Source organism: Canis aureus, chromosome 5 (assembly GCF_053574225.1).
Source record: "Canis aureus isolate CA01 chromosome 5, VMU_Caureus_v.1.0, whole genome shotgun sequence".
Lineage (NCBI taxonomy): Eukaryota > Metazoa > Chordata > Mammalia > Carnivora > Canidae > Canis > Canis aureus.
In genome coordinates this window covers 75,914,133-75,937,999 of record NC_135615.1, presented here as the reverse complement: position 1 = coordinate 75,937,999, position 23,867 = coordinate 75,914,133, and the positions used below count along the sequence as shown (strand labels likewise).

General features: G+C 48.3%; 2 protein-coding genes and 1 long non-coding RNA gene across 12 annotated transcripts in view; 2 read left to right on the top strand and 1 right to left on the bottom strand.

Annotated features, from left to right (window-relative positions):
- RCAN3 (RCAN family member 3) overlaps nucleotides 1-10,873 on the top strand; it is a 48,916-nt gene extending 38,043 nt beyond the window's left edge. For 2 of the 9 annotated variants that reach the window (XR_013380537.1, XR_013380533.1), the window contains 2 exons: nucleotides 1,562-1,642; nucleotides 5,294-5,755. Coding sequence is in view for 2 of the 9 variants with exons in the window: in XM_077899105.1 (XP_077755231.1) it covers nucleotides 5,294-5,325 (32 nt within the window). In the remaining 7 variants the exon portion in view is untranslated. The other 7 variants (XR_013380534.1, XM_077899105.1, XR_013380531.1 and 4 more) reach the window with 6 other exon arrangements.
- A 1,371-nt stretch (nucleotides 10,874-12,244) lies between these two features.
- Nucleotides 12,245-15,667, bottom strand: LOC144313522 (uncharacterized). The gene is made up of 5 exons (XR_013379163.1): nucleotides 15,529-15,667; nucleotides 14,821-14,998; nucleotides 14,036-14,219; nucleotides 13,624-13,719; nucleotides 12,245-13,359 (listed from the first exon to the last, which is right to left on the bottom strand). It is a non-coding gene; the product is annotated as an uncharacterized LOC144313522 (long non-coding RNA).
- Nucleotides 15,668-15,859: 192 nt separating this feature from the next.
- NCMAP (non-compact myelin associated protein) overlaps nucleotides 15,860-23,867 on the top strand; it is a 41,986-nt gene continuing 33,978 nt past the window's right edge. Inside the window, exon 1 of one of the 2 annotated variants that reach the window (XM_077899100.1) lies at nucleotides 15,860-15,905. The gene's annotated coding sequence lies outside the window, so the exon portion shown is untranslated. The remainder of the gene's footprint in view (nucleotides 15,906-23,867) is intronic. The other variant, XM_077899101.1, reaches the window with a different exon arrangement.

Sequence of the window (23,867 nt, the reverse complement as noted above, 5' to 3'; positions counted from 1 at the left end):
AGACAGTAGTGCATTGTGCAAGAATGTATACAAATAAAAAGATAATACTTTTTCTTAAAGATAATACATTAAACACATATATACATACATAAGAGGCATCTTATATGGATCAGGGATGATGATGTGCTGTGAACCAAGAAGTCTGATTTACTGTTAGACTTTTTATAACCTTTATATAGTCATTTAAAAAATTATTAATACCCCATTCTCTTTCCTTCCTTGATGTAGCATTAAGGTTAGTTTAAAATTATATGTTATTTTTCTCTAGAAGAAAATATTTCACTGTGCTTTATTTAGGGGAAATCCAGATTTTATTGGAGATATTTATGCCTTTTTGGATAAACATTTCAGAAAAATACTGTTCTCTTTCTAGATGTGTGTATATAACTGCTTTCTCCAACTAAGTTATGTACATTCTTTATTAAGTGTACTCTCATGGGGAGGGGGGAAAATGTACCCATCATTCACTCTTCTGCAAATGAATGAGCATTGCATGTGGTTTGACTCCATTTCCTTTTGCTTCAAGGAAGTAATCAAGTTAATTCTTGGCCTGGTGCTATCTTCAGTGTGTTTTGAATAATTGAGATCTTTAATGGAAAATTATACAATCTTTTGTCCTAGAAGATTTTACCAGGCCTCTTGGCCCCAAAGAAGGTAATCAGACCAAAAATGATTTCTTGGAAGTTGCCTGAGTGAATCCTGTGAATTAAAGGTCTTTTAGGGGCGCACTTACTCACCTTCTATTACTTATTTCCTTGATAACTTCGGTCATTTATTAGAAATTTAGGGCAACTGGGGGCAGCCCCAGTGGCGCAGCGGTTTAGCGCCACCTGCAGCCAGGTTGTGATCCTGGAGACTGGGGATCCAGTCCCACATCAGGCTTCTTGCATGGAGCCTGCTTCTCCCTCTGCCTGTGTCTCTGCCCCCCCCCCCCCCCCCCGTGTCTCTCATGAATAAATAAATAAAATCTTTAAAAAAATTTTTTTTCGGGCAACTGTTGGAAAGTCTGGATCAGAGATTTCTTCTCCTTTGCAAATGAGAAGCAGCCCTTGGGCATTGATTTAACCAGTTCCACCTTCTCCCAATGTCAAAGACTTGGCTGCTTTTTGTTCCGGGGTTTACATATCAGGCACCCAGAGGATTAGGTGGAAATGACCTTGTCACCCAAGGATATTGAAGGTCACAGAATTGTATTTGGGGCCTGCTTCCAGGATGGGCAGGTTGGAGGATTGTGTGGGGTGAGCATCTTATCCCCCTCTACAGGGTGAACTGAATTCATCACAGAGCAGAGGGAACCATTCCTGCCGCAGCCTGCATGGTTCAAATAATATTCTCTGCTTCTATGGCATTTCTACAGCTCATGGGACTCAGTTGCTCTGTTATGGAGAAAGGCCAGGACTCAGGGGGTCTAGCCAAGTTTGAGCATCTTGACACTGACCAGCCATGCTTGCCAAGTGCTTCCTTACTTCTTGTGTCATTTACTCTTTCTTTTTTGTAATGGTTTTTTTTTCCCCAGCTTTATTGAGAAATAATTGACATGAGTCATTTTTTTTCTTAACAGTTAACCTGTGAGGTCCTGTCCTAAACTGATGACAGGAAAACCCCATCTTTAAAGAGTCAGCCTTCAGTGAAAATTCTTTTAGTAAGATTGGTTTCTGTTTTTACTTCTTGACTACATTTTTTGTTTTATAGCCAAATAAAATCAGAAAATATGTAATGATTAAGTATCTTGCTTTCCCTAAAGCAAGACTTAGATTGGTGAGATTGTCTTTCATCCTGGTTAGATTCCATAAATCCCTGCATTTTCCATGGTTGCTCCAGAGAGTCAGCCACCTAGGAAATACCCACTGATGGGAATACTAATGCTGAAAGGAACAATGGGGTGTCAGTGTTTGGAGGGCATTCTTATCCAAGAAAAAAAGACATTTGTACCTTGGTCCTGGTTATGGGTAACTTAATTCTGTTTTGCTTACAGCTCAGGCCCTTCTATAGGATGGCAAGCCTTTAAAAAATTATTTTTAAGAGATTGGGATTCCAATAATAAAGAGAAAAACCCGAAAAGTACAATAAAACTAGCTTTAGATGATAAAATATGTATCATAGGATTTCATTTAATTTAAAAAAAAAGCCATATTTGTACACAGGGCTATACATTGAAATACTTTATTTTGAGATTTGTTTATTTTTAGAGAGAGCATGCATGCACATGGAGGGGAGGGGCAGAGGGAGTGGGAGAGAGAATCTCAAGCTGACTCTGCTGAGCATGGACCTCCACACTGGGCTTGATCTCACGACCCTAAGATCACAACCTGAGCCAAAACCAAGAGTTGGACATTTAATCGACTGAGCCACCCAGGTGCCATACGTTGAAATATTTTTAATAGTTCATCTGAATAAGAGAATTATGGATAATCTTTATCTTCTTTTGGTTTATATCTGTTTTTTAGACTGTACATGTAGGTAATAAGATTTTTTTTATAGGCATTAATAATAGGGGAAGTGAGAAGGGGTGAGCAGAATGTAGAAAACTACATTTTCTGCTCATTTTTTTGTAAACCTAAAACTGCTCTTAAAAACAAAGTGTTATTTTTTTGAAGCCTATTCAGATAACAGCCTCATGGCCTACAGCCTTTTTAAAAAGATTTCATTTATTTATTTGAGAGAGAATGAGCAAGGAGAGCTGCAGACGGAGAGGAAGAAGCAGGCTCTCCACTGAGCAGGGATCTCGATGTGGGGCTCATCCCAGGACATTGGGATCATGACCCAAGATGAAGGCAGATGCTCAACCAACTGAGCCACCCAGGTGCCCTGATCTACAGACTTTAAAGCTTAGTGCCGAATCTGATGCGTTAGTTTTAGTAAAGGAACCTGGGAAGGGGAAAGTGTTTTATTCTGTTTAGGCAATTACAACAAAATACTATAGACTAGGTGCTCATCAACAACAGGCATTGATTTCTCAGGCTTCTGGAGGCTAGAATTCCCAAGGTCAGTGTCCCAGCACAACCCGTATCTGGTGAGGACTAGCTTGCTAGTTCACAGATGGCCATCTTTTTGTTATCTCCTCACATGGTGGAAGGCGGTAGGGAGCTCCATGGGGTCTCTTTTATAGGGACAATAATCCCACTCTCAAGGTCCTTACTCTCATGACCTAATCAACCCAAAGGCCCCACCTCCTGACACCATCATGTTGGTCATTAGGATTCCAACAGGAATTTGGGTGGGGGGTGGAGGTCACAAATAATAGAAATAACCAATTCTTTTTTTTAAATAAATTTATTTTTTATTGGTGTTCAATTTACCAACATACAGAATAACACCCAGTGCTCATCCCGTCAAGTGCCCCCCTCAGAAATATCAGAAAGGGAGACAGAACATAAAGACTCCTATCTCTGGGAAACGAACTAGGGGTGGTGGAAGGGGAGGAGGGCGGGGGATGGAGGTGAATGGGTGACGGGCACTGAGGGGCGCACTTGATGGGATGAGCACTGGGTGTTATTCTGTATGTTGGTAAATTGAACACCAATAAAAAATTAATTTATTAAAAAAAAAGTGCCCCCCTCAGTGCCCGTCACCCATTCACCTCCATCCCCCGCCCTCCTCCCCTTCCACCACCCCTAGTTCGTTTCCCAGAGTTAGGAGTCTTTTTTTTTTTTTTTTTTTTTTTTTTTTAAGATAGTCACACAGAGAGAGGCAGAGACACAGGCAGAGGGAGAAGCAGGCTCCACTCACCGGGATCCCAACGTGGGACTTGATCCCGGGTCTCCAGGATCGCGCCCTGGGCCAAAGGCAGGTGCCAAACTGCTGCGCTTGCATTGGTTCCTACTGGGGAACCTAGCAGCGTTCCTAGCAGCGTTGGTTCCTACTGGGGAATCAGAACAGAATCTGTGTCATACCCCTCTCCAAGCTTCTAGTGGTTGCTGGCATTCCTTGGCTTGTACAACATCACTACAATCTCTCTGTGTAGCATTCTGTGTGTGTCTAAATTTCCCTTTTCTTTTTTTTTTTAAGACTTTATTTATTTATTCATGAGAGACAGAGAGCGAGAGAGACAGAGACATAGGCAGAGGGAGAAGCAGGCTTCATGCAGGGAGCCTGATGTGGGACTCGATCCCAGAGTCCTGGGATTATGCCTTGAGCCAAAGGCAGATGCTCAACCACTGAGCCACCCAAGCATCCCTAAATTTCCCTTTTCTTATAAAGACACAGTCAGATTGGATTCAGGGTCCACCCTAATCTAGTATGACTTCTCATTAACTTAATTATTAATTACATCTGCAAAGAGCTTATTTCACATAGGCCGCATACACAGGTTCTAAGTGGACATGAATTTTGGGGGGACATTATTCAACCCAACAAAGAGCTGAATAGACATTTCTCCAAAAAAGATATTCCAATAGCCTAGAAGTGCATGAAAAGATGCTCCCCATCATTAGTCACCAAGGAAGGGTAAACTACAACCACAATGACATACATTTCATACCCACTAAAATGGCTAAAATTAAAAGATAATGAGCATTGGTGAACTACTGGTGTGAACACAGAATGGTGCAGCTGCTTTGGAAAACTGGGCAGTTCCTCAAAAAGTTAAACGTAGAGTTACCACATGACCTGACGATTCTGCTCCTTAGTATGTATATCCAAGAGAATTGAAAACATGTACCCACACAAAAATTTACATTATGTTCATAGCAGCATTATAGATAATCATCAGAAGGTGGGAACATCCCACATCCACCAGTCAGTGAATGAATAAACCAAATGTATGTCCATACAATGGCATATTTTTCAGACACAAACAGGAATAAAGAATTCATTCTATGACATGGATGAACCTTGAAAACCCGCTAAGAAGCCAGACACAAAAGGCCACATGTTGTGTGATTCCATTTATAAGAAATGTCTGGAATCACCAAGTCCATAAGACAGAAAGTAGATTAGTGATTTTCCAAGGCTGGGAGGGTGGGGAGAGTTGGGAGTGACTACTTATGGGTACAGGGGGTTTTTTTAGGACTGATGAAAAAGTTCTGGAATTTGATACCGGTGATGTTTTTGCAATCTTATGAATAAAAATTTACCCTGAGAAAAAGGAATGGAAGGATAAAGTAGGAGAGTAAAATTCTCTAAAGTCAGAAAATCTAAAGAAGAATATGTTGTGGTATTATTTCCTTCTCTGGATCTTTAAGTGTTTAAATAAATGCAATTTGTCAGGAAACCATAATAGAAAGTGGCTTTCCTTATCAAAAATTTATGGGAGCGATAAAAATAATGTTCTTTATGGATTCTGATTGTATAGCACGTGCCTCTGAATGTGACCAGGAAGACTGACGCTGGCGTTGTCTGTCACTCAGCATGAAGATCATAAAGAAGTTCTGTGGGAATATGGAAGATCTGTGTCAGAACCGTCTATGCCACCAGTGATTTAGGTATATTTGGGAGTTAAGATTCACTCCTCATATCTCACCTTAAATCAAAGTTGGATGGTGAAAAATGAAGACCAGATTTTTTAAAAATGCTTATTCACTAGTTTCCTAAAATCTGACCAATTCACCAATTAGTAAAATGCTCTTACCTTTCGAGCTTTTAAAGGTTCATCAATATATTGAAGTAGGTGTGTTTTTGTCTGCTTCTCTCCCATTTCTCTTTTCTGAGGTGAGAAACTTCCTACTTGACCACGAGGTGGGCATGTGACCCAACCTGGCCAATCAGAATGTTCTCCTAAAATGGAACTCTAGAAAGAAGCTCTTCTTCCACCTGAGCTATTGGCTACCATGTTCTCTACTCTGAGGAGAAGGCCTTTGTGCATTAAGGGAGAATGAAGTAGACACTCAAAGAGACATAGAGATAAGGGGAGCAGAGGGATGGTGAGTTCTAATCCTAAATCCTTCTGGCTGCTTCTCCCTGCCCTGTCCACAGTGCAAAGAAAGGCCAAGTCCATACAAGGCAGAGGGCGCAATAAGGCAAATGAGTTCATTTGGCAAATCAAACATATTTTTAAAATCTACTTAACATTAAGTGCTCTGGGAAATATAAACTCCTCTGCCCTGCCAGAGCCTGCAACAGAGCAGGAGAGATGGATCTGCAAATAGCCAGCTGTAGTACAAGACAGAAGCACAGGCTATGGTTCAGGTGCAAACCCAGTACTAGGGCACCCCAAGAAAGGGAACATGACTTTGACCGGGGGCGGGGGTTAGATGGACTTTCATGGAAGGATGTGGGATCTTGAAGGAAGGCCATTCATGGATGGAAGGGTCAGGAGAGCACAAGGGTGTATTTCTCTGGGAGGAATGGCCCACCTCTGACCCAGCCATGAGGGAGTGCAGGGCAGGTTTGAGGAACAGAAGTTGTCCCCAGGGCTATGGTGATAGATGTGGGAAGGGAGGAATCCAGGTAATGTTGGAAAGGATGGCAGAGCCAGAGAGTGATGTCTGTGGTGGTTTGGGAAAGAGTCAAACAAATGGTCAGATAAGTGTTAGTGAAGTGGAGAAGATGAAGGGCACGCATCCCCTAAAGTCTAGTGCCATCTTGATCTTCAGACTTGAAAGCCTCTTTCTGGTTCAAACTCTACCATAGTACTAACCCATAGTGGATGAGCCTGAAACTGTCGGGACCAGACTATCTGGGTGACCTTGGGCAAACTATAAGTCCTGTCCCAAGTCTGTTTCTTCATCTGTAAAATGCAATAAATACTAGTAATATGCAATAAATACTAGTACCTACATTATAGAATTGTCTAGACAACTAAATAACCCCTAAATGTGACCCATAATTTCAATTTTTTTTTCAATTTTTATTATTTAACCTTTTCTGGTGGCCCAAGAAACCATGGTCAAAGGCTGTGTTTCATCAATTCATTCATGGCTCTTTCTTAGACATCTATTAAGTTCAGGGATTTATACTTGGTGCTATGAAGGACACAAAGATGAGTAGGTCGTGAGCAGCTCACAATCCTTCAGGAGAGGAAAAATGACATCTGCTTATCTATAATAAAAGGAAGGGAAAGGGAAGTCCAATTTAGCAGCAAGAGTACCCTGGGAACTGATATTTGAGCTTAGCCTTGAAACGTGAAGTGTGTATAAGGTTCACTGACTATAGGGAATCAAATCAAGTTGTCTTCTCCTTCCAGTGCCAGACAGGACTAGATGTCCTGTGATGTGACAATGACAAGGCTGTACTGGTCTGCTAGAGCTGCCAAAATGAAGTACCACATTGGGTGGCTTAAGCAACAGAAATTGATTTCTTCGCCATTCTGGAGTTTAGAAGTCCAAAATCAGGGTTGGTTTCTCCTGAGAGCCTCGTGGTTCAGGATGGATGGCCATCTGCATAGGGTCTCCTCTCAGTGTCCTAATCTAACCTTCTTTTTTTTTTTTTTTTAATTTTTATTTATTTATGATAGTCACAGAGAGAGAGAGAGAGAGAGGCGCAGAGACACAGGCAGAGGGAGAAGCAGGCTCCCTGCACCGGGAGCCTGATGTGGGATTCGATCCCGGGTCTCCAGGATCGCGCCCTGGGCCAAAGGCAGGCGCCAAACCACTGCGCCACCCAGGGATCCCTGCGCCACCCAGGGATCCCCTAATCTTCCCTTCTTATAAGGACACCCATCGGGTTAGATCAGGACCCACCCATGTGACCTCATTTTACTCGAATTACCTCTTGAAAGACCCTGTCTCCAAATAGAGTCACATGAGGTCCTGGGGGTTAGGACTTCAACATACGAATTTGGGGTTGGTGGGGGACACAATTCAGCCCATAACGAAGGTTGAATGTGGACTGATCAACAGCCTGGTCAAGGGTCACACTGTTTTGTAGCCCACAGGTAAGAGAGACACTCCGTTCCCAGGAAGGTGTGGGGGAGGGGCCGGATGCCATGCCGCCCCGAGGGCGCTCCCAGCTGAGGGGAATGAGGTACTGAGTGGCAGCAGGGACACCGTGCCTGGAAGGGGAAGGAGTTCTAGAGGTCTGGATCACAGTTTGTGGGCAAGTGGTGCTCCCTCTGTGGCCTCAGGCCCCTGGTCTACAGTAGGAGGCTCTCAACCCGGGTCACACCCTGGTAGCCCCTGGGCAGCTGGGGGAAGAAGGTGAACATCTGGCCCTGTCCCGAGAACTGGTTCAGTGGGGCGGCCTTGACATCAGCAGAAGTGCTTCAAAGCACCCAGATGATTCTAAGGGGGCAGACAGGACTGAGACCCCCTGGGCAAGAGGATGTTCACGTTCCCTTCCAGTCCCAGGCCATGATTCAACCCTAGACTTGGGATCTGGACCCCTGGCTCACCACATTCTCTGGCCTTGGGAATCTCTGGAAATGCTCTCAGTTCATAAAATGTCCATTTGCGATATTAGAGCTACTCCTTCAATGTGCATAGCCCATGACTGTTTGAGGAAGTAACTGAGTGGGCATTAACTCATTCGGTCCTCATCATGCCCCGTGGGTGGCCAGTGGGCAGATAGTGCTCTTCCCACGCCCCTTGGTCCCCTCCAGAGCACTCGCCACCCTCCAGCCTGCCATACCCGTTGGCTTGTTTTTGTCTTCTCCACATAAGAATGTCAACTTCATCAGGGCAGGGATGACTTACTGTCTCTTTCCTTCGCTGCTGGCACATCGCAGGCCCTCGGTAAAATATTGGTTGAATGAATTAATGAATCACAGAAGAATAAATAAAAGCCCAGAGAGGTTAGAAGATCTGCCTGAGGTCACAGCAAGTAAACAGTAGCTGACCTGCGTCTTCTCTCTGCGTTCTTTCCACCCTGTTTACTCTTGTTCTGGGTTTCCCAGAGTGACTGTGGTGTGAGAGTGGACCCAGGAAGGCAGATGAGCTAGCTGCCACCAGGAAGAGCTCCTAGAACCCTCGAGATAAAAGCACAGGTTCCTTGCCAAGGTGAGGGATAGCAGCTTCTGATGATGGCCAAAGGCTTAATTTACAGCCTCTCATTTTCATTCTGGGAACAGAAGTTTTCCCTTGTTATTACCTGCAAATGATTTGAGCTAATGCTCTGAATCATGGGGCTTCCCTAAAATGTAGCATCAAAATGAGGAAGCCACCTGGTAATCACAGGGCTGGCTGTCTAGAGACGGTCAAGATCATCAAACTGACCACGGCGCTAGAAGAGGCCTCCAAGATCAAACAGTGCAACCTGCCATTTTATGGATGAAAAAGAGGCCCAGAGAAATCAGGTGGCTTATGGGGTGGGGTGTGTTACAGACGCCTAGTTCATGCCCATCACTCTCTTCTTTCCTCGCTCTCCATCACCCAATGTTCCCAGAGGTGAGATGGGAATTAACCCGGAAACAGGACAGCAGCTCACAGGAAGGGATGCCTGCCTCTACTGGACCTTGTTAACCTTAAAAATAATACTGTCAGGACGCCTGGCTGGCTCAGTGGTTGAGCATCTGCCTTTGGCTCAGGTCATGATCCCCGGGTCCTGAGATGGAGTCCCACATCTGCTCCCTGTAGGGAGCCTGCTTCTCCCTCTGCCTATGTCTCTGCCTCTTTCTGTGTCTCTCATGAATAAATAAATTAAATCTTAAAAAAAAAATACTGTAAGTTATTTTACCAGCAAAATAGTTGTAGTCAGGAATAGCAGACCAATTGCAACTGACCACACCCCAAAAAAGTCCAACCCAGAAGCAAGTCAGGAGAAGAGAGAAGAACCGTGTTTTATAGCATGGGGGGGGGAGGGGCTGTTACAAACAACAAGCCCATTGGAGGAAACTAGGAGTTCAAAGTGTAGTGTCTTTTCATTGGCTGAGTTGTGACAATCTCTCATTGGTGGGGCTGTTGCCAGGCCAGGAGAAAATCTTCTTTCCTCCTGCTGGGGAAGTAAACTACAGCTTTCTTCCTGTTGATTCTACAACTGAGGACTGTGGTAGGAGACAAGAGCTACCCCTTCTGGCCTCCCCTCTCCATTTTATGCGAGGTTTCCTTTGCTCAGTTGCACAATGGCATATTTGGGCGCTGCACAGCCCACATTTATCATGGGAATAGCCACATGAAAAATCACACTGTGTGCCCTGTAGATAATTAAGAACAATGACTTCTAAAAAAAAAAAAAAGGAACGATGACTTCTAAGTCTTTTGGACTCCACCTCTTGATTGAGAGACAAGGGATTGATTTTGAAATCAATTGCCCTAGGTATGTTTGCTTCCTTTTTTTTTTTTTTTTTTTTTTACTGGATTAATTAGTGTGGGTTCGGATTTCTCTGGATTCACAATTCTCTGTGCTTTGTCTCCCCCCCCCTGAAATTGCATTCTAATCCTACATGACATTTGTCTGGTTTCCCCAGCAACCATCTCAAAAGCCATAAACTGCAGATTAAGGTTTTGAAAGGAGAAGTGAGAGTTGCACAGTCCTGGCTAGGAGGTAAAATCTCAGGTGCTCAGGAGGCTGGTTTGTAGCAATACCTTCTGCTGACAAAGAAAGGATGACTCAGTGCATTTGAGTATTTTCCATGTGGAAAGAGCAGCTTTTTGTTATTTTTAAATCTCCAAGCACCTAAGAATCCCTAGGGTACATCTGAAACAGAGGTGGTTTGTTAGGTAATTCAATAAGCAATTTTCATTGACTTATAAAATTTTTGTTTAAATATTATGATCTACAGGAAAAAGAACATAGAAGATCACCAGATTTCTATCCCACCGAATTCCCTTAAAGTCTTTTTTTTTTTTTTTTTTAAGTAATCTCTACATGCCACATGGGACACAAACTCACAACCTTGAGATCAAGAGTCACACACACCACCAACTAAACCAGCCAGCTGTCCCTCCCTTCAAATCTTAATCAGTATATGGACATACCTTTTATAGAGTTGTAAGAGTTGGCATGTGCTATTCTCATTATTTATGGATTTTCTCATGGATAAACACACTCCTGTCTCTTCTACTCTCAATAAACTGTTTTACTTCTGACATTTCTGGTTACCAAAAGTGTCTGTGGGGGTGAGTAGGGGTCCCACACCAAGCAATTCTACAACATTCAGTAGGTGTCCTATAATTTAACTCAATTCTGACTCTATCTACCAGGAGTTAGCATCAGTTAACCCACAGGTTAAGGACTCTGTCCCCCAAAACTATCTCCCTCTCCCCACCTTCAGTTGCCAATCATAAGTCCAGATTGTTACCTCAGTTTCTAACCAACTGGTATGAATCACAGGTTCCCAAGGTCCCTCCTCAGTTTCAATTAATTTTCTAAAGCTGCTCACAGAATTCAAACAGTTTACTCACTGGGTTACCTGCTTATTACAAATGATATTAAAAGATAAATGAACAGCCAGGTGAAGAAATATACGGATGAGGTGTAGAAGGGTCCTGAGCACAGAAAATTCTGTCCCCATGGAGTTTGGAGTGTGACACCTTCCTGGCAGGGATGTATCTTTGTTTACCACCCCAGAAGTTCTCCAAACTCAATTCTTTTGGATTTTAACTGGGACTTTATTATACAGACATGGTTGATTAAGTCATTGGCCATTGGTGATTGATTCAGCCTCCAGCCCCTCTTCCCTCCCTGGATGGGGAAGGGCAATAAAGTTCCAACTCTCCAATCACTCGGCTGGTTCTGGCAATCAGCTTTCCTCTTTGTGTGAACCAGAGACTTTCCAAAAATCATTTCATTAACATACACTCAGGTGTGGTTGAAAGGAGCTTGTTAGGAATAATAGGAGAAACCCATTTCACCCGTTACTCTGAAGCTATTTCAAAACCTGAGGACAAAGGCCAACTATTAGAACAAAAGATGCCACTATTGCCCTAATCAGGAGAGTATATGGGTTTGGGGAGCTGTGAGCCAGGAACCACAGATAAAAACCAAAATGCAGGGATCCCTGGGTGGCGCAGCGGTTTGGCGCCTGCCTTTGGCCCAGGGCGCGATCCTGGAGACCCAGGATCGAATCCCACATCAGGCTCCCGGTGCATGGAGCCTGCTTCTCCCTCTGCCTGTGTCTCTGCCTCTCTCTCTCTGTGATGATCATAAAATAAAAATAAAAAATTAAAAAAAAAAAACCAAAATGCACGTATTTCTTATTATAAATCACACTATCACATCCACACATCTCCATAAATTGCAAAAGCCTGAGTATTTGTATGCCTCGTGCCTTTGTTATGAAGCACACTTGGTTTGGCCATTCCCCCATCACTTGGAATTATGGTCATTCCTAGTTTTTACATGTGGGATATCACTTGATAATCGTGTTCGCTATTGCCTGCTACCTGTTACCTGTTACCTAGATGCCTATTTCTGGTGTTCCTGTAAACAAAGCTGTCAGTTATTTTACCAGCAAAACAGGTTTATTCAGGAATAGCAGAGGATTGCAACTCAGGACATGCAAGCTATGGCAAAACCATAGGCAAGTCCAGTGAACAAAGACGAAAGAACAAAGAGGAAAGGGCAGGGAGTTGAGGACTGTTATTAATAAAAATTCCATTGGAGGAAACTGGGAGTTGTAAGTGTAGTGGCTTTTCACTGGCCGAGTTGTGACAGTCTCTCATTGGCTGGGCTGTTGCCAGACCAGGAGAAAATCTTCCTTCCTCATGCAGAGAAAATAATGTCCAGGCTTCTTTCTGTGTGGAATGCAAGGTATTGTCTCTTTCTATTGCTTCTGCAACTGATGAGGAGTGGTAGAGGGTGAGAGCTTCCCCTTCTGGCCTTCCGACTCCATTTCAAATGAGATTTCCTTTATTCAGGTTCACTGGTTTGCCCGAGAAATAAATGACGCCCGTGGTCAGGCAGGTTCTGGACCGGGAGCTGGGGGACCTCTGCTTTTACCCAGGACATGGGCGTGTTTCCTCACTCCCCTGGGCTGAGGCTCTATGGGTGTAAAATCGCAGGGAGACTAGAAGGTCTCCAGGATGTGTCCAGCTCAGCAAAAAGGACGGTCAGTGATTCTGGTCGTGGAAGCCTCCACTGCTCAGGACATGAGCTGACTCATCAGCAGTCACCCCACGGCCTTCTTTGAATCTTCCTCCGCATCAGCAATTCCTGTCTGCCCGTCTTCCAGAATATATCCCAAATCTGACCACTTCTCCCCACTTCCACTGCCACTCCACCATTCCCCACCGCCCTGCCTCCTGGGCATCCTTGACCTATTCTTCTCAGCCAGCCAGAGAGGTCTGTTAAAAACAAAGGTCAGATCAGGTCATTGCCTGTCTTCAAATCCTTCCCTGGCTTTCCATGGTCCTTGAGATGAAGTCCAAACTCCTCACAGTGACCCATGAGACCTCACGAGATCTGATCTCTGCCTGCCTCTGACCTCCTCATCCTGTCCACTGTGCCTTCAGCCCCTGCTCAGGTCAACCACATTGGCCTTATGGGCTCTCTGTCCTCCAGGAATGCTCTCCAGCTCCAGTTGCTCCCTGCACCTCCTTGCTCGTCCTTGTTAAAAAAAAAAAAAAAAAAAAATTAAAATTCAATGGAGTAAATGTGAAGATCTAATTGGCGTAAGTGATTCATGAGTCACGCTGCATCCCCTCCAGCAAGGAGAGGGGGAACTCTGAGGAGTCATGGAAACAGAAGGTTTCCAAAGGAAAGAGGGTCGGGAAAGGAAATTATTAGCAAAAGAAAAAAAGTATTGTTTCAGGCAAGGCCATTTTCTTGGTGGGGGCAGGGAAGAACAGGGGGTTTTATCAGGCACATTACCTCATCTTCCTTTGGGGGACAGAGAGGACCCCCATGACAGATTTCCTCACTGGTGCTGACCGGGAAATTCCTGATTGACCGGTGAAGACCACATATCTGGAGGGAAACTGCAATTAGGTTAGGTTTAAGGCTGTTTGGTGACTTGGCTTAGCATAAGTGACTCCATCTTGGGCCTGTGTTTTTCTGCCTTCACATCCTTCAGGCTCAGCTCACCTGAAAGGACTTTTCACAGATGGTCTTTCTCTTGTGTTGCCATCCTCTGTGCTAGAGTATCAGCTGTTTCCTCGCCCCCATTGGAAGGTGAGGTCTACAGGGTGGGGCGGGCCCCCCACTGACTGCACCCCCCCCCCACTGCCACCAGCAGAGTGCCTGGCCTGTAGTGAACACTCAGTGGGACTGATTGAATGCATACCCGGAAAGGGGAAGGTTACCCAGAGTCCCTTCACACTTCTGCCTCACTGGGCTTGGCTCAGGTGTCTGACTCCAGTCAGCTCTTTGCCGGGGAGGCTGGTGAAGGGAGGGGCTCGTTCCTGACCCCTCACTGCAGGTGTGTGCAAAGGCATTCTGACGTGGCAGGTGTGCTATGGCTGCTTGGCCTGGGTTAACAGAGAAAGCAGATGGTGGGGTTGAGCCGCGGATGGCAGAAGGCTGCAGAACATCAAATCCCATGTAGGGGTACCTACCCAGAGATGCCAAGTTCCCTTTTGTGTCAGCACATCCCCCTCCCCAGCCCCTACCACTCAGCATCATAATTCTCCCATTTATCTAGCATTTTGTAAATACTGTATTTTCTAATCCTCATCACAACTATACGGAGATAAGTGTATTCTCTTCATCCAACCAAAGGAAACGGAGTCCCAGAGAGGTGTTAAAAACTGATCCCGTCTTGCAGGGGAGTCAGGTCTGGAACCTGAGACCACTGACTCCTGAGCGCTTGACCCCAAGCACACCCGGGCAAGAGCTTCTGGTAGCATCTGGAAGCGGCTCCCTCCGGAGCATCTGAGCAGGCTCTCCCTGGGCTCCCCTCTGCTCTCCGCGGCCCCTGGTGTGTGGACAGCACCCCCCCCCCCCCGCCACACACAGACACACACACACACACAGGGGAGCTCTTGGAAGCCAAGGATTGTGTCTCATGTCTTTGGTGATGAAGCAGACCCCCCAGAACTGCACTCCTTAGTCTCCGTTATCAAAACCCACCGCGGACTCTGCTATGAAAACACGGTGCGCGGGCAGCCCCGGTGGCTTAGGGGTTTAGCGCCGCCTGCAGCCCGGGGTGTGATCCTGGAGTCCCGGGATCGAGTCCCACGTCGGGCTCCCTGCATGGAGCCTGCTTTTCCCTCTGCCTCTGTCTCTGCCCCTCTCTCTCTCTGCATCTCTATGAATAAATAAAATCTTTTAAAAAACATAAAAGAAAGAAAGAAAGGAAAGAAGAAAACACGAAAACACGGAGCGCTCAGTTCCCAGCCAACCTTGGGCGGGTGGGGGGACACACGTTGTCAAGGCCTGGACCAGGAGCCCAGGGCAACACGGCGCCCCATAACCCAACACTTTCTGGAAATAATCTGAAAACAGAATGAAGAAACATTCTCACGGGTGTGTCGCTGACCTTCTGCGTGACTTGGGGCAACTCCCCTCTGCTTCCCAGGCCTCGATTTCCCTGCTTATAAAAGGAGAGGGCTTGGGATTCTCCTTAGTCCCCTCCCTCTTTCTGTCCCTGCTGGCTGAGGACCTCCGGGTGCCGGGGTGGGGGTGGGGGTGGGGTACAGCAGTGAATCCCGCAGCCTCATTAAGGAGAGGGGCCCTGATTGCGCCCCGCAGAGTTCTGACCTCTGCGGCCATCAGGTGACCTGATGACCCCCACACCTCCCAATCGGGTTAACGCGATCCCACTTTAAGGACACCCACCTACATCTGGCCTGGGTGTCGCTAAGCTCCCTTCTCCCCTTCTGCCCTGCCCCGGGGTGGGGGTGGGGGCGCTGTTGGACCGAGCGCCCCGGAGGTGCCGGCCCCGGAGCCGCGAGAAGGAGCCCGGCCCCGGCGCGGCGCGAGGGCACCACGGGGAGGCGCCGCACCCCAGCGCCCCGCCCCCGGCGCCCCCGGAGCGCCCCCGCCGGCCCCGAGGGGCGAGCGCCGCGTGTCCCCGGGATCACCTGCGCGGGGAGGGAGGGGGGGCCGGGGGCGGGGTCCCCCGCGGGCGGGGCGGGGCGGCCGCCGTGGCGCCGGCGGGAGGGCGGAGGGAGGGCGAGCGGGCGGCGGCGCGGGGCGGGCGGCTGGCGCGGCAGGTAAGGGGCTCCCGGGGCTTGTGGCGCGGGCGGCCCGGCTCGGGCGCGGGGGCTCGCGGTCCACCTGCCGGCCGCGCTCGGCGGACGAGAGCCCGGGGCTGGCGGCGGGGGCGCGGGTTGCAGGAAGGGCCCGGGGTGTGCGCGTGACGGCGGCGATCAGAGCCGGTGGATGAAGTTGCGCGTCTCCCGTGGGTGCTGCCGAGGGGGCCGCGGAGGGGGCCGCGTAAGGCTGCCCTGGGCGCCAGACGAGCTCAGCGGAGCGCGGAGAAGCGCCCTTAGCACCCACCTGCATTGGGTGATAGTGATATTCCGGGCATCCAGGAGGCAGGTCATCCCCTTGTCGCGCCCCCCACCCCATCCCCTTGTCGCGCCCGGGTCGGAGAGCCTGAGACTCCTCCGGAAGAAAGGAGGGGGAGCTGACCTGGCCAGCCAGGAGGTGGGAAGGACCTCTGTTTGCTTCATCTGTGAAATGGGTGTGTTGATGCGTGGGCCCAGGCGGGGCCTCTCGGGGAGGAAGAGCTGTGATTCTAGGAGTTGGAAACCCACACCAGGGGGAGGAACCCAGGGTTCAGGTTCGATCAGCAAATTGAGTAGACGCGTTGGAGCAGCTGCAGGTGGCTCCCCGAACAAGCTGCTCCAGAGGAAAGGCGCAGGGACAGCTACTATTCTGCGGTCTGGGTACCCTGGTGGGACAGGAGACGGATGTGTCACATACTCACAGGGCTCCGTTAGAGGGACCAAGGAAGTCCTCCAGTCTGGGAGGAGGATCTGGAAGGCTTCTTGGAGGAGATGGGATTGAGTGGAGCTGGGAAAGAAAGCAGAGTGCTTAAGGGCCAGTGCTCTGGCATTAGTCAACCTGGGCGTTGGAATCCTTGCCTTGCCCCTTAGCCCGTGGCTAACTTAGCCTCGGGCAAAAACTTTTGTTCCTCTATGGTTCAGTTTGATGTACTCTCTAAATGAAGTAGTTTCTCTGAAAGATTAAGTCAGATAATCCATACAAAGTACTTAGTACAGAGTCTCTGTATAGTGGGCACTCAACAAACATAAGCTACTGATTTCCACTGGACTGGATGGAGCTCCTTATGGGCAGGGACAACGTTCGCCATCATCTCCCCAGCACTGGTGTGGGGCCTGGCGTATAGCAGGTCTCACTACATACCTGTTGGATGAATATGAATAAATGATAAATGAGTATGTAGTCAACAAGTAGCCAGTTTAGAGATGGCCAGATCCTCACAGATGGGTATGCATGTGGAAGACTGTGGTCTAGGTGGATGAAACAGTGTAAACATGAGCCCCAAGTATCAGATCAGGGGTACCGCCCTCGTATGGGGAGGAAGGGTAACATGATAAGCATATCCAGAGCTACAGAGGTAGGGAAGGGCCCTCAAAATCCTGGAATCTTGAATCCCAGCAGCCATACCGGAGTAGGTGAATGAGCTGGAAGCCTAGGTGGGTCAGATACCTTTCTCATGTCCTCTAAGTGGCCATCTCAAAGTTACATGTGTAAGGGGAAGAAGGGGTGACCAGAGACCCCAAAGGATCATGGGTACCTGATGGGAGCAGAAGAGAAAAGGGAAAGGAGCCCCAGAACCCCTTCATGGGGGTGGGGCATCCCTCACCGTGTCCCTGCTGCTCTCCGTGTGGGCTCACAGTGACATGGCCCAAGGGGGCAACATGGTGCCAACGAGCCAACCACTGGGTGTGTGTGATGACCCAGTGAACGAGGTCGGAGGAGCGTGCCACCCCATTCGGGGGCTCTGCTATTGGAGTGTCCTATCAACAGCCCATCCCTGTGGCTAGCTCCTGCGCTCCTATCCCACCACGGAGTGTGGCCCCTCCAGCCTCAGGCCAGGGGGGAGCCATGTCTTGGGGGGTTGAGCCAACGTCTAAGCAGAGTGAGGGGCCTCTGTTCTGCAGCCCTGGAAAGGCAGTGTTGGGTCGCTCCCGCCCTGGTGTGACCAGGATGATGTGAGAAGCAGGGGTCTGAGGTGGAGGCGAGGGGTTGGGGGAACACGCCCCCAGGAGACAGGACGCACTGTACCCCCAAAAGAGCCAGGTTCAGAGTTTCTCCTCGCAGCACTTTCCACAATCGTTCATAATCGTTTAATTTGCCACTTGCCCTTGATTAATGGGTGCCTCAGAGACCCATGGGGCTCCAAAGAGCAAAGCAACATCCACACTGATCCCCATGCTACTGCTTCTGGGCTGCAGGATACTGGTGTTTAAGGGCGACAGGGACCCCTCGTTTAGAGGTGCCAAGGGTACCCTTTGTTTGGAGGTGCGAAAGCAGAGGGGAGATGTGCTCAGCCAGGGAGCGTTAGGTGGGGGCCCTGAGTTTCCTGATCCCAAGGGCTCCGGCTCTACAGCAGGCTCCGCTAAACTCTCTGGGAACTGAAGATGCTGCCACATTTGCCCTAATTTCCCGATCTTCCAATAAAAGGGGATGAAAAGTTAGAAAAAGAAAGTCAAAGTGGATGTTAAGTTGTCCAATGAAAGCTTTTAATTAAAAAAGAAACCCTCACACAGGATGATGAGAAAGGACTGTTATCTCTGTTCACCTTTTTTTTTTATTTTAAGATTTTATTTATTTATTTATGAGAGACACAGGCAGAGGGAGCAGCAGGCTCCATGCAGGGAGCCCGATGTGGGACTCGATCCCGGGTCTCCAGGATCACGCCCTGGGCCGAAGGCAGGTGCTAAACCGCTGAGCTCCTGGGGGGCAGGGGGGGGGGTCTGTCACTGAATTTTTTTTTTTAAGAGGTAAAGAAAAATCATCAGCCCAGGGACCTCTCTAACCTAAGGCTGAACCCTCGCTGTCAGAAGTGCCGGGCCAAGATGCGCGCTCTGCAGGCTGGTCCAGCTCTTTTGGGGTCTGGCAGGACGCATCCCTCTGTTTTCCCTCGGGCAGGTTCCTTATGGGAAGGAGGGATCCTAGGCAGGAAGAAAGGAGGGGCCGAGCCAAGGCGAGAGCCAGTGGCTGTGGATTCCTGAGCGGGCCGGGTGTAGGTAAAGCCGAGGGCTGTGGCTGCAGGGCTGGAACTTCTGCTGTGGTTTGAGCCTCCCCCGGGCGGGGTGGTGACTGCAGTTTGGCCTAAGGAAGGAAAGGAGGGTGTGCCAATCTCTAAGACAGAGAGGCCTGTTCTTCAGCCAGCTTGGAGGCCTGTCTGAGGGGCCTCCTGCCGGGGCTGGCCACTCCTGAGCCGTTGGGGCCCGGGGTGGGGGGTTGCCAGGTCCCCCGTAGCTGCTGGGGCCTCGAGGAGGTGGAGCAGGTGGGGTGAGACCCCGAGGCCAGCACACCCGGCCCCAGGGCGGCCCCGGGCAGCGGTCAGCAGCAAGCCTAGGCAAGGAGCAAGGACTTGGCCCTGTGCGTTGGGATCTTGTTCAAGGTGTGACACCTCCCTGGGCCTCAGTGTCCTGATGTGATAGGATTCTAGCCACGGCAATCACTTAATAGCTATTAGTCTCCCTTCCCCTCTAGAGAAGCTTGCATCTTGGGAACTGTTGAGCCCACCCTTCATGCAAACACAGCCTCAGAATTTTTTTTTTTAAGATTTTATTTATTCCTGAAATAGAGAGAGAGAGAAAGAGAGAGAGAGAGAGAGGCAGAGACACAAGCAGAGGGAGAAGCAGGCTCCATGCAGGGAGCTTGATGTGGGACTCGATCCCGGGGCCCCAGGATCATGCCCTGGGCTGAATGCTGAGCCACCCCGGCTGCCCAGCCTCAGAATTTTTAAATTCCTCCACAATTCACACCGCATTCCTTTCTTCACTCGTTCACCCCTTCTGCTTCTCCGGGGCGCACACCTGCTCCCGGTCTGCAGCTCCCGGCCCGCCCTGCAGGGTTCACACACAGCCCTCCGTGTGCCTGGCTGCTTGCAGACCTCCCAGCACAGCACAGCGGCCTGGCCCTGAAGCTGCCATCTGTTGCTGCACCTGGAGTTATCTCTTCAGCCTGTCGTGCACCTTGCTTCCCGCCGCCCTACCTCATCCTATTATCCTCCAACAGATTTCCTTAGGCTACAGTCTGCAGGTCAGGGAGGGAAACAAAGGTTCACTCCTGTTGGCTGGGTGCCTGCTGGTGTCCGCAGGGCCTGGAACACCCACAGCATCCCAGGAAGCGAGGGGTAGGATGCCCTTGTGTGAGGTTCAGAGACAGAAGCAGCTTGCTGGGTGCCACAGAGGTAACCAGGGATGCATTCTGACTCCCCCGGGCCCCGGGCAATTTTGCCTTCAGAGGCCCCTTCCTCCATAAAAATGTTACAAGATGTATCTATGACTGCATTGGTATATTAAAGCATTTTCTCTGGGGCGCCTGGGTGGCTCAGTTGGTTGAGCATCCGCTCTTGGTTTCGGCTCAGGTCCTGATCTTAGGGTTGGGAGATGGAGCCCTTCATGGGGCCCCACGCTCAGCAGGTGTCTGCTCGAGATTCTCTCCCTCCCTTTCCGTCTGTCCCTCCCCTGCTTGTGCTTACGCTCTCTCTCCCTCAAAAAAATAAATAGGTCCTTTTTAAAGAAAACATTGTTTTTCCAACCTAAAAGTTCCTCTTTTCTTCTGATCTTGAAAGAAATGAAAACATTTTTCTGGGGCTCTGGGCGCTTTGTCTTCTGCGCCCCATGGCAGCGTGGGCCCGGGAACTTACAGTTAGGCTGGGATTCCAGTGGAAGCTTGTCTCTGTGGGACTCTAACCTCCTCACTGTACTGCTCTTTAGCAATTAAAAAAAGAGCAAGCAAAGAATGGGGTGGGGGGGGACTGGTTATCTGAAATCTTACCACTTGGAGCAGCATTAATAGTTCTCTCTGGAAAAGGGAACTTGATTTGTTTATCCTCCAATGCCCTGCCTTGGTGTTTTTTGACCTAAACTTTTTAAGGGTCAAGCCCACTGAGTCCTCTTTCTCCAAAACTCTAGGTGCCCCACCTGGGCCTTCTCTACAATCACAGACCCTAAGGAGAACTGGTTTGCCCAGAGGACAAAGAGGATCCATTTATCTTTTAGAAATAGCTCCTAATCCCCAGTATCAGTATCATTGGTCATAATAATAACAATAATTAACACATTTGCATGCCCTGCGTGCAGGGCACTGTGCTAATCCCTCAGCATGCATTGTCTCCTAAAAGCCTCAGTACCCTATGAATAGATACTGTCTATGATCATCTCCATTTTGCAGATGAAGAAACTGAGGCTTAGGAAGACTATGTGACCTTCAGTGCCAGGATTGGGACTGGGGTCTGCCAGTTGGTTGTCAGAGCATAACCTCATGAAGGCAGGGACTGTTTTCCAGTGTCTCCCCATCACCTGGCACAATACCTTGGTACATATGAGCCTTCAATGTGGAATGAATGAATGTTTGATAGATCCCAGAGCCTGACCTCTTAACCTCTCTCTGTCCTGCTCTTGAGGGAAGCTTACTGGCTTCCAGTCCTGCCCCTATGGCAAAACCTGGGCAGCTGCCCCCCCGGGGGTGGTCAGGGACAACTCAAACCTGGGGTGAGGCATTGAATAGAATAGGCAAAGGCCCAGGCATTCACTGTCCCGTCCACACCCCTCCTAGTACCCCCACCCCAGCCTGTGGAACCCCACTGGGATTCCCACTGAAATCCTCCTGCCCAGGCTGTCGCTCCCTTAGGAACTCAAAGGTGCAGCCCGACAGTCACAGAGGCAGAGTGGCAGCCAGAGGGGGTGGTCAAGGGTGTCTGTGTGGCTCTCCACCCTGGAGCTCATCTATTCTCCTCTCCTGCTATGACTTTGGCCCTTCCCCAGGGTATATTACCAGAGAGATAGCTGGTACCTCCAGGGGAACTTGAACTCACCGACAAAGTAATTAGACACCTAAGAAATACTACTATATAAAGAAAGGCAACTATAAAAGAAAGGCAATAAACCAAGTGACATATTACATCTGAAGCAGAATTATTGAAGCAGGGGGACCACAGTTTGAAAGGAAATGTGATAATTATCTTAAGGTGATAAGAGCAGACATGTGTGAAACAAGAACAAGAAGTCATCGGCGAGAACCAGGTCAAACGTGAGCTATGAAAGTTAGAACATTTAAAATAAAGGACACAATAGATCGTATAAATATCTGGGTACAGCTGAAGAATTCACTAGTCATGAGTGAAATCGGATTGAGAACTGTCCCCGAAAAGCAGGAAAAGATAGAGGTAACAAAAATGAAAAGCTGAGGGAGATGGAAAGTAGGAATCCCAGAAGGAAACGAAAATGACATAAATAAAGGAAATAAAGAATGAAACGATGGAGATTAAATGTTCCAGAATGAAATGTGGATGGTCTCAGATTGAAAGGGCTCCTAGAATAGCCAACAGTAGAAATAAGGAAAAATCTACACTGATACGGGGTGAAATTGAGACAACCAAAAACAGAGGAAGAGCAGGGAGAGAGAGAAGTAGCGTAGTAACATCCCTTACAAAGGACCAAGAAGCGGATTACCAGTCTACCCTTCAAGGGCTCTTGAAAAAAGAAGTCACCGTGCTATTATGAATTGAAAGAAAACCCTTTCTTTTTTTTTTTTTTTTAAATTTTTATTTATTTATGATAGTCACACACACAGAGAGAGAGAGGCAAAGACATAGGCAGAGGGAGAAGCAGGCTCCATGCACCGGGAGCCCGACGTGGGATTCGATCGCGGGTCTCCAGGATCGCGCCCTGGGCCAAAGGCAGGCGCCAAACCGCTGTGCCACCCAGGGATCCCCAAACCCTTTCAATCCAGCATCTTCAAGCCAGCCAAAGTGTCATTCAAACATGAGGTCATAATAAAAATATTCTTGGGCAAATAAAGCTGCAGAAGGTGGAAGACACAGATCCACACTGAAAATCCTCTTCAAGGAAATACTTCAATCATAAAAGAAAGAAATCCAGGAGACGCTGCAAGAATGTAGGGAAGTCGGGCATTTCCCACAAGGCTCAGGGTAAGCCGAGGAAGTGGTACTTGGCATTTTACGTAGGAAGGGGTTTATACACCTGATTCTTCAAGGGTATTGAAAAGGCTGGAGAAATCCACAACACTGCAGAACTGGCCAGACTGGGGAGCTGTGTAAGGCACCTGCTGTAATCGGGAAAGTGGGAGGATTGCAAAGCTGCCCTAAACTGTTGAAATTAAGGACACAGTGGCCAGAACTGTGCAGATCCGGGATCTGGAAGCTGATCTGCTGTAATCGCGCAGATCCTGGAACTCAGAGCCTGGCTCCAGTGGTAGCGGCACGCTTGCTCATCTCTTAAACCAACAGAGTGCGAGCCTTGGGCTCAGACGCTGGGAGGTAACTGTCTGGCTAGAATTTAATGACATTGATCTGCTTCATCAAATTCCTTGATGGCAATTGACATTGTTTTTTTCTATTTTCAGAGGTGGTAGAAAAATTGTGTTTCAAATAAACTGATAAATGTGTCTTTAAAAGATTCTATTCATTCATTTGAGAGAGAAGGAGTGAGCATGAGCGGAGAGGAGGGGCAGAGGGAGAGGGAGAAGCGGACTCCTCGATGAGCAGGGAGCCTGACCTAGGGCTACAACCCAGGACCCTGAGATCATGACCTGAGCTGAAGGCAGATGCTCAACCAACTGAGCCACCCAGGTGCCCCAATATATATATATATTTTTAAAGATTTAGTTATTTATTTGAGACAGAAAGTGAGCTGGGGGGAGAGGGAGAGAGAGAGAGAGTCTTGAGTAGACTCTGCACTACGTGTGGAGCTGAACATAGGGGCCCCAAGATCACGACCTGAGCTGAAACCAAGAGTTGAAACCTAACTGACTGAGCCACTCAGGCTCCCCTAGACTGATAAATATTTTAAAGGAAAAGCAGGTTCAGGCATCTCAATACAAAGTCATCATGATTGGTGTAAACAATTATTAAAAGTGGTCGGAGGTGGCAAAGGTGACCTGGGGAGGGTCTCATGATGGAGGCAGGTTTTGCTTGGTAAAGGTGGGAACACAGCCCTGGAGTC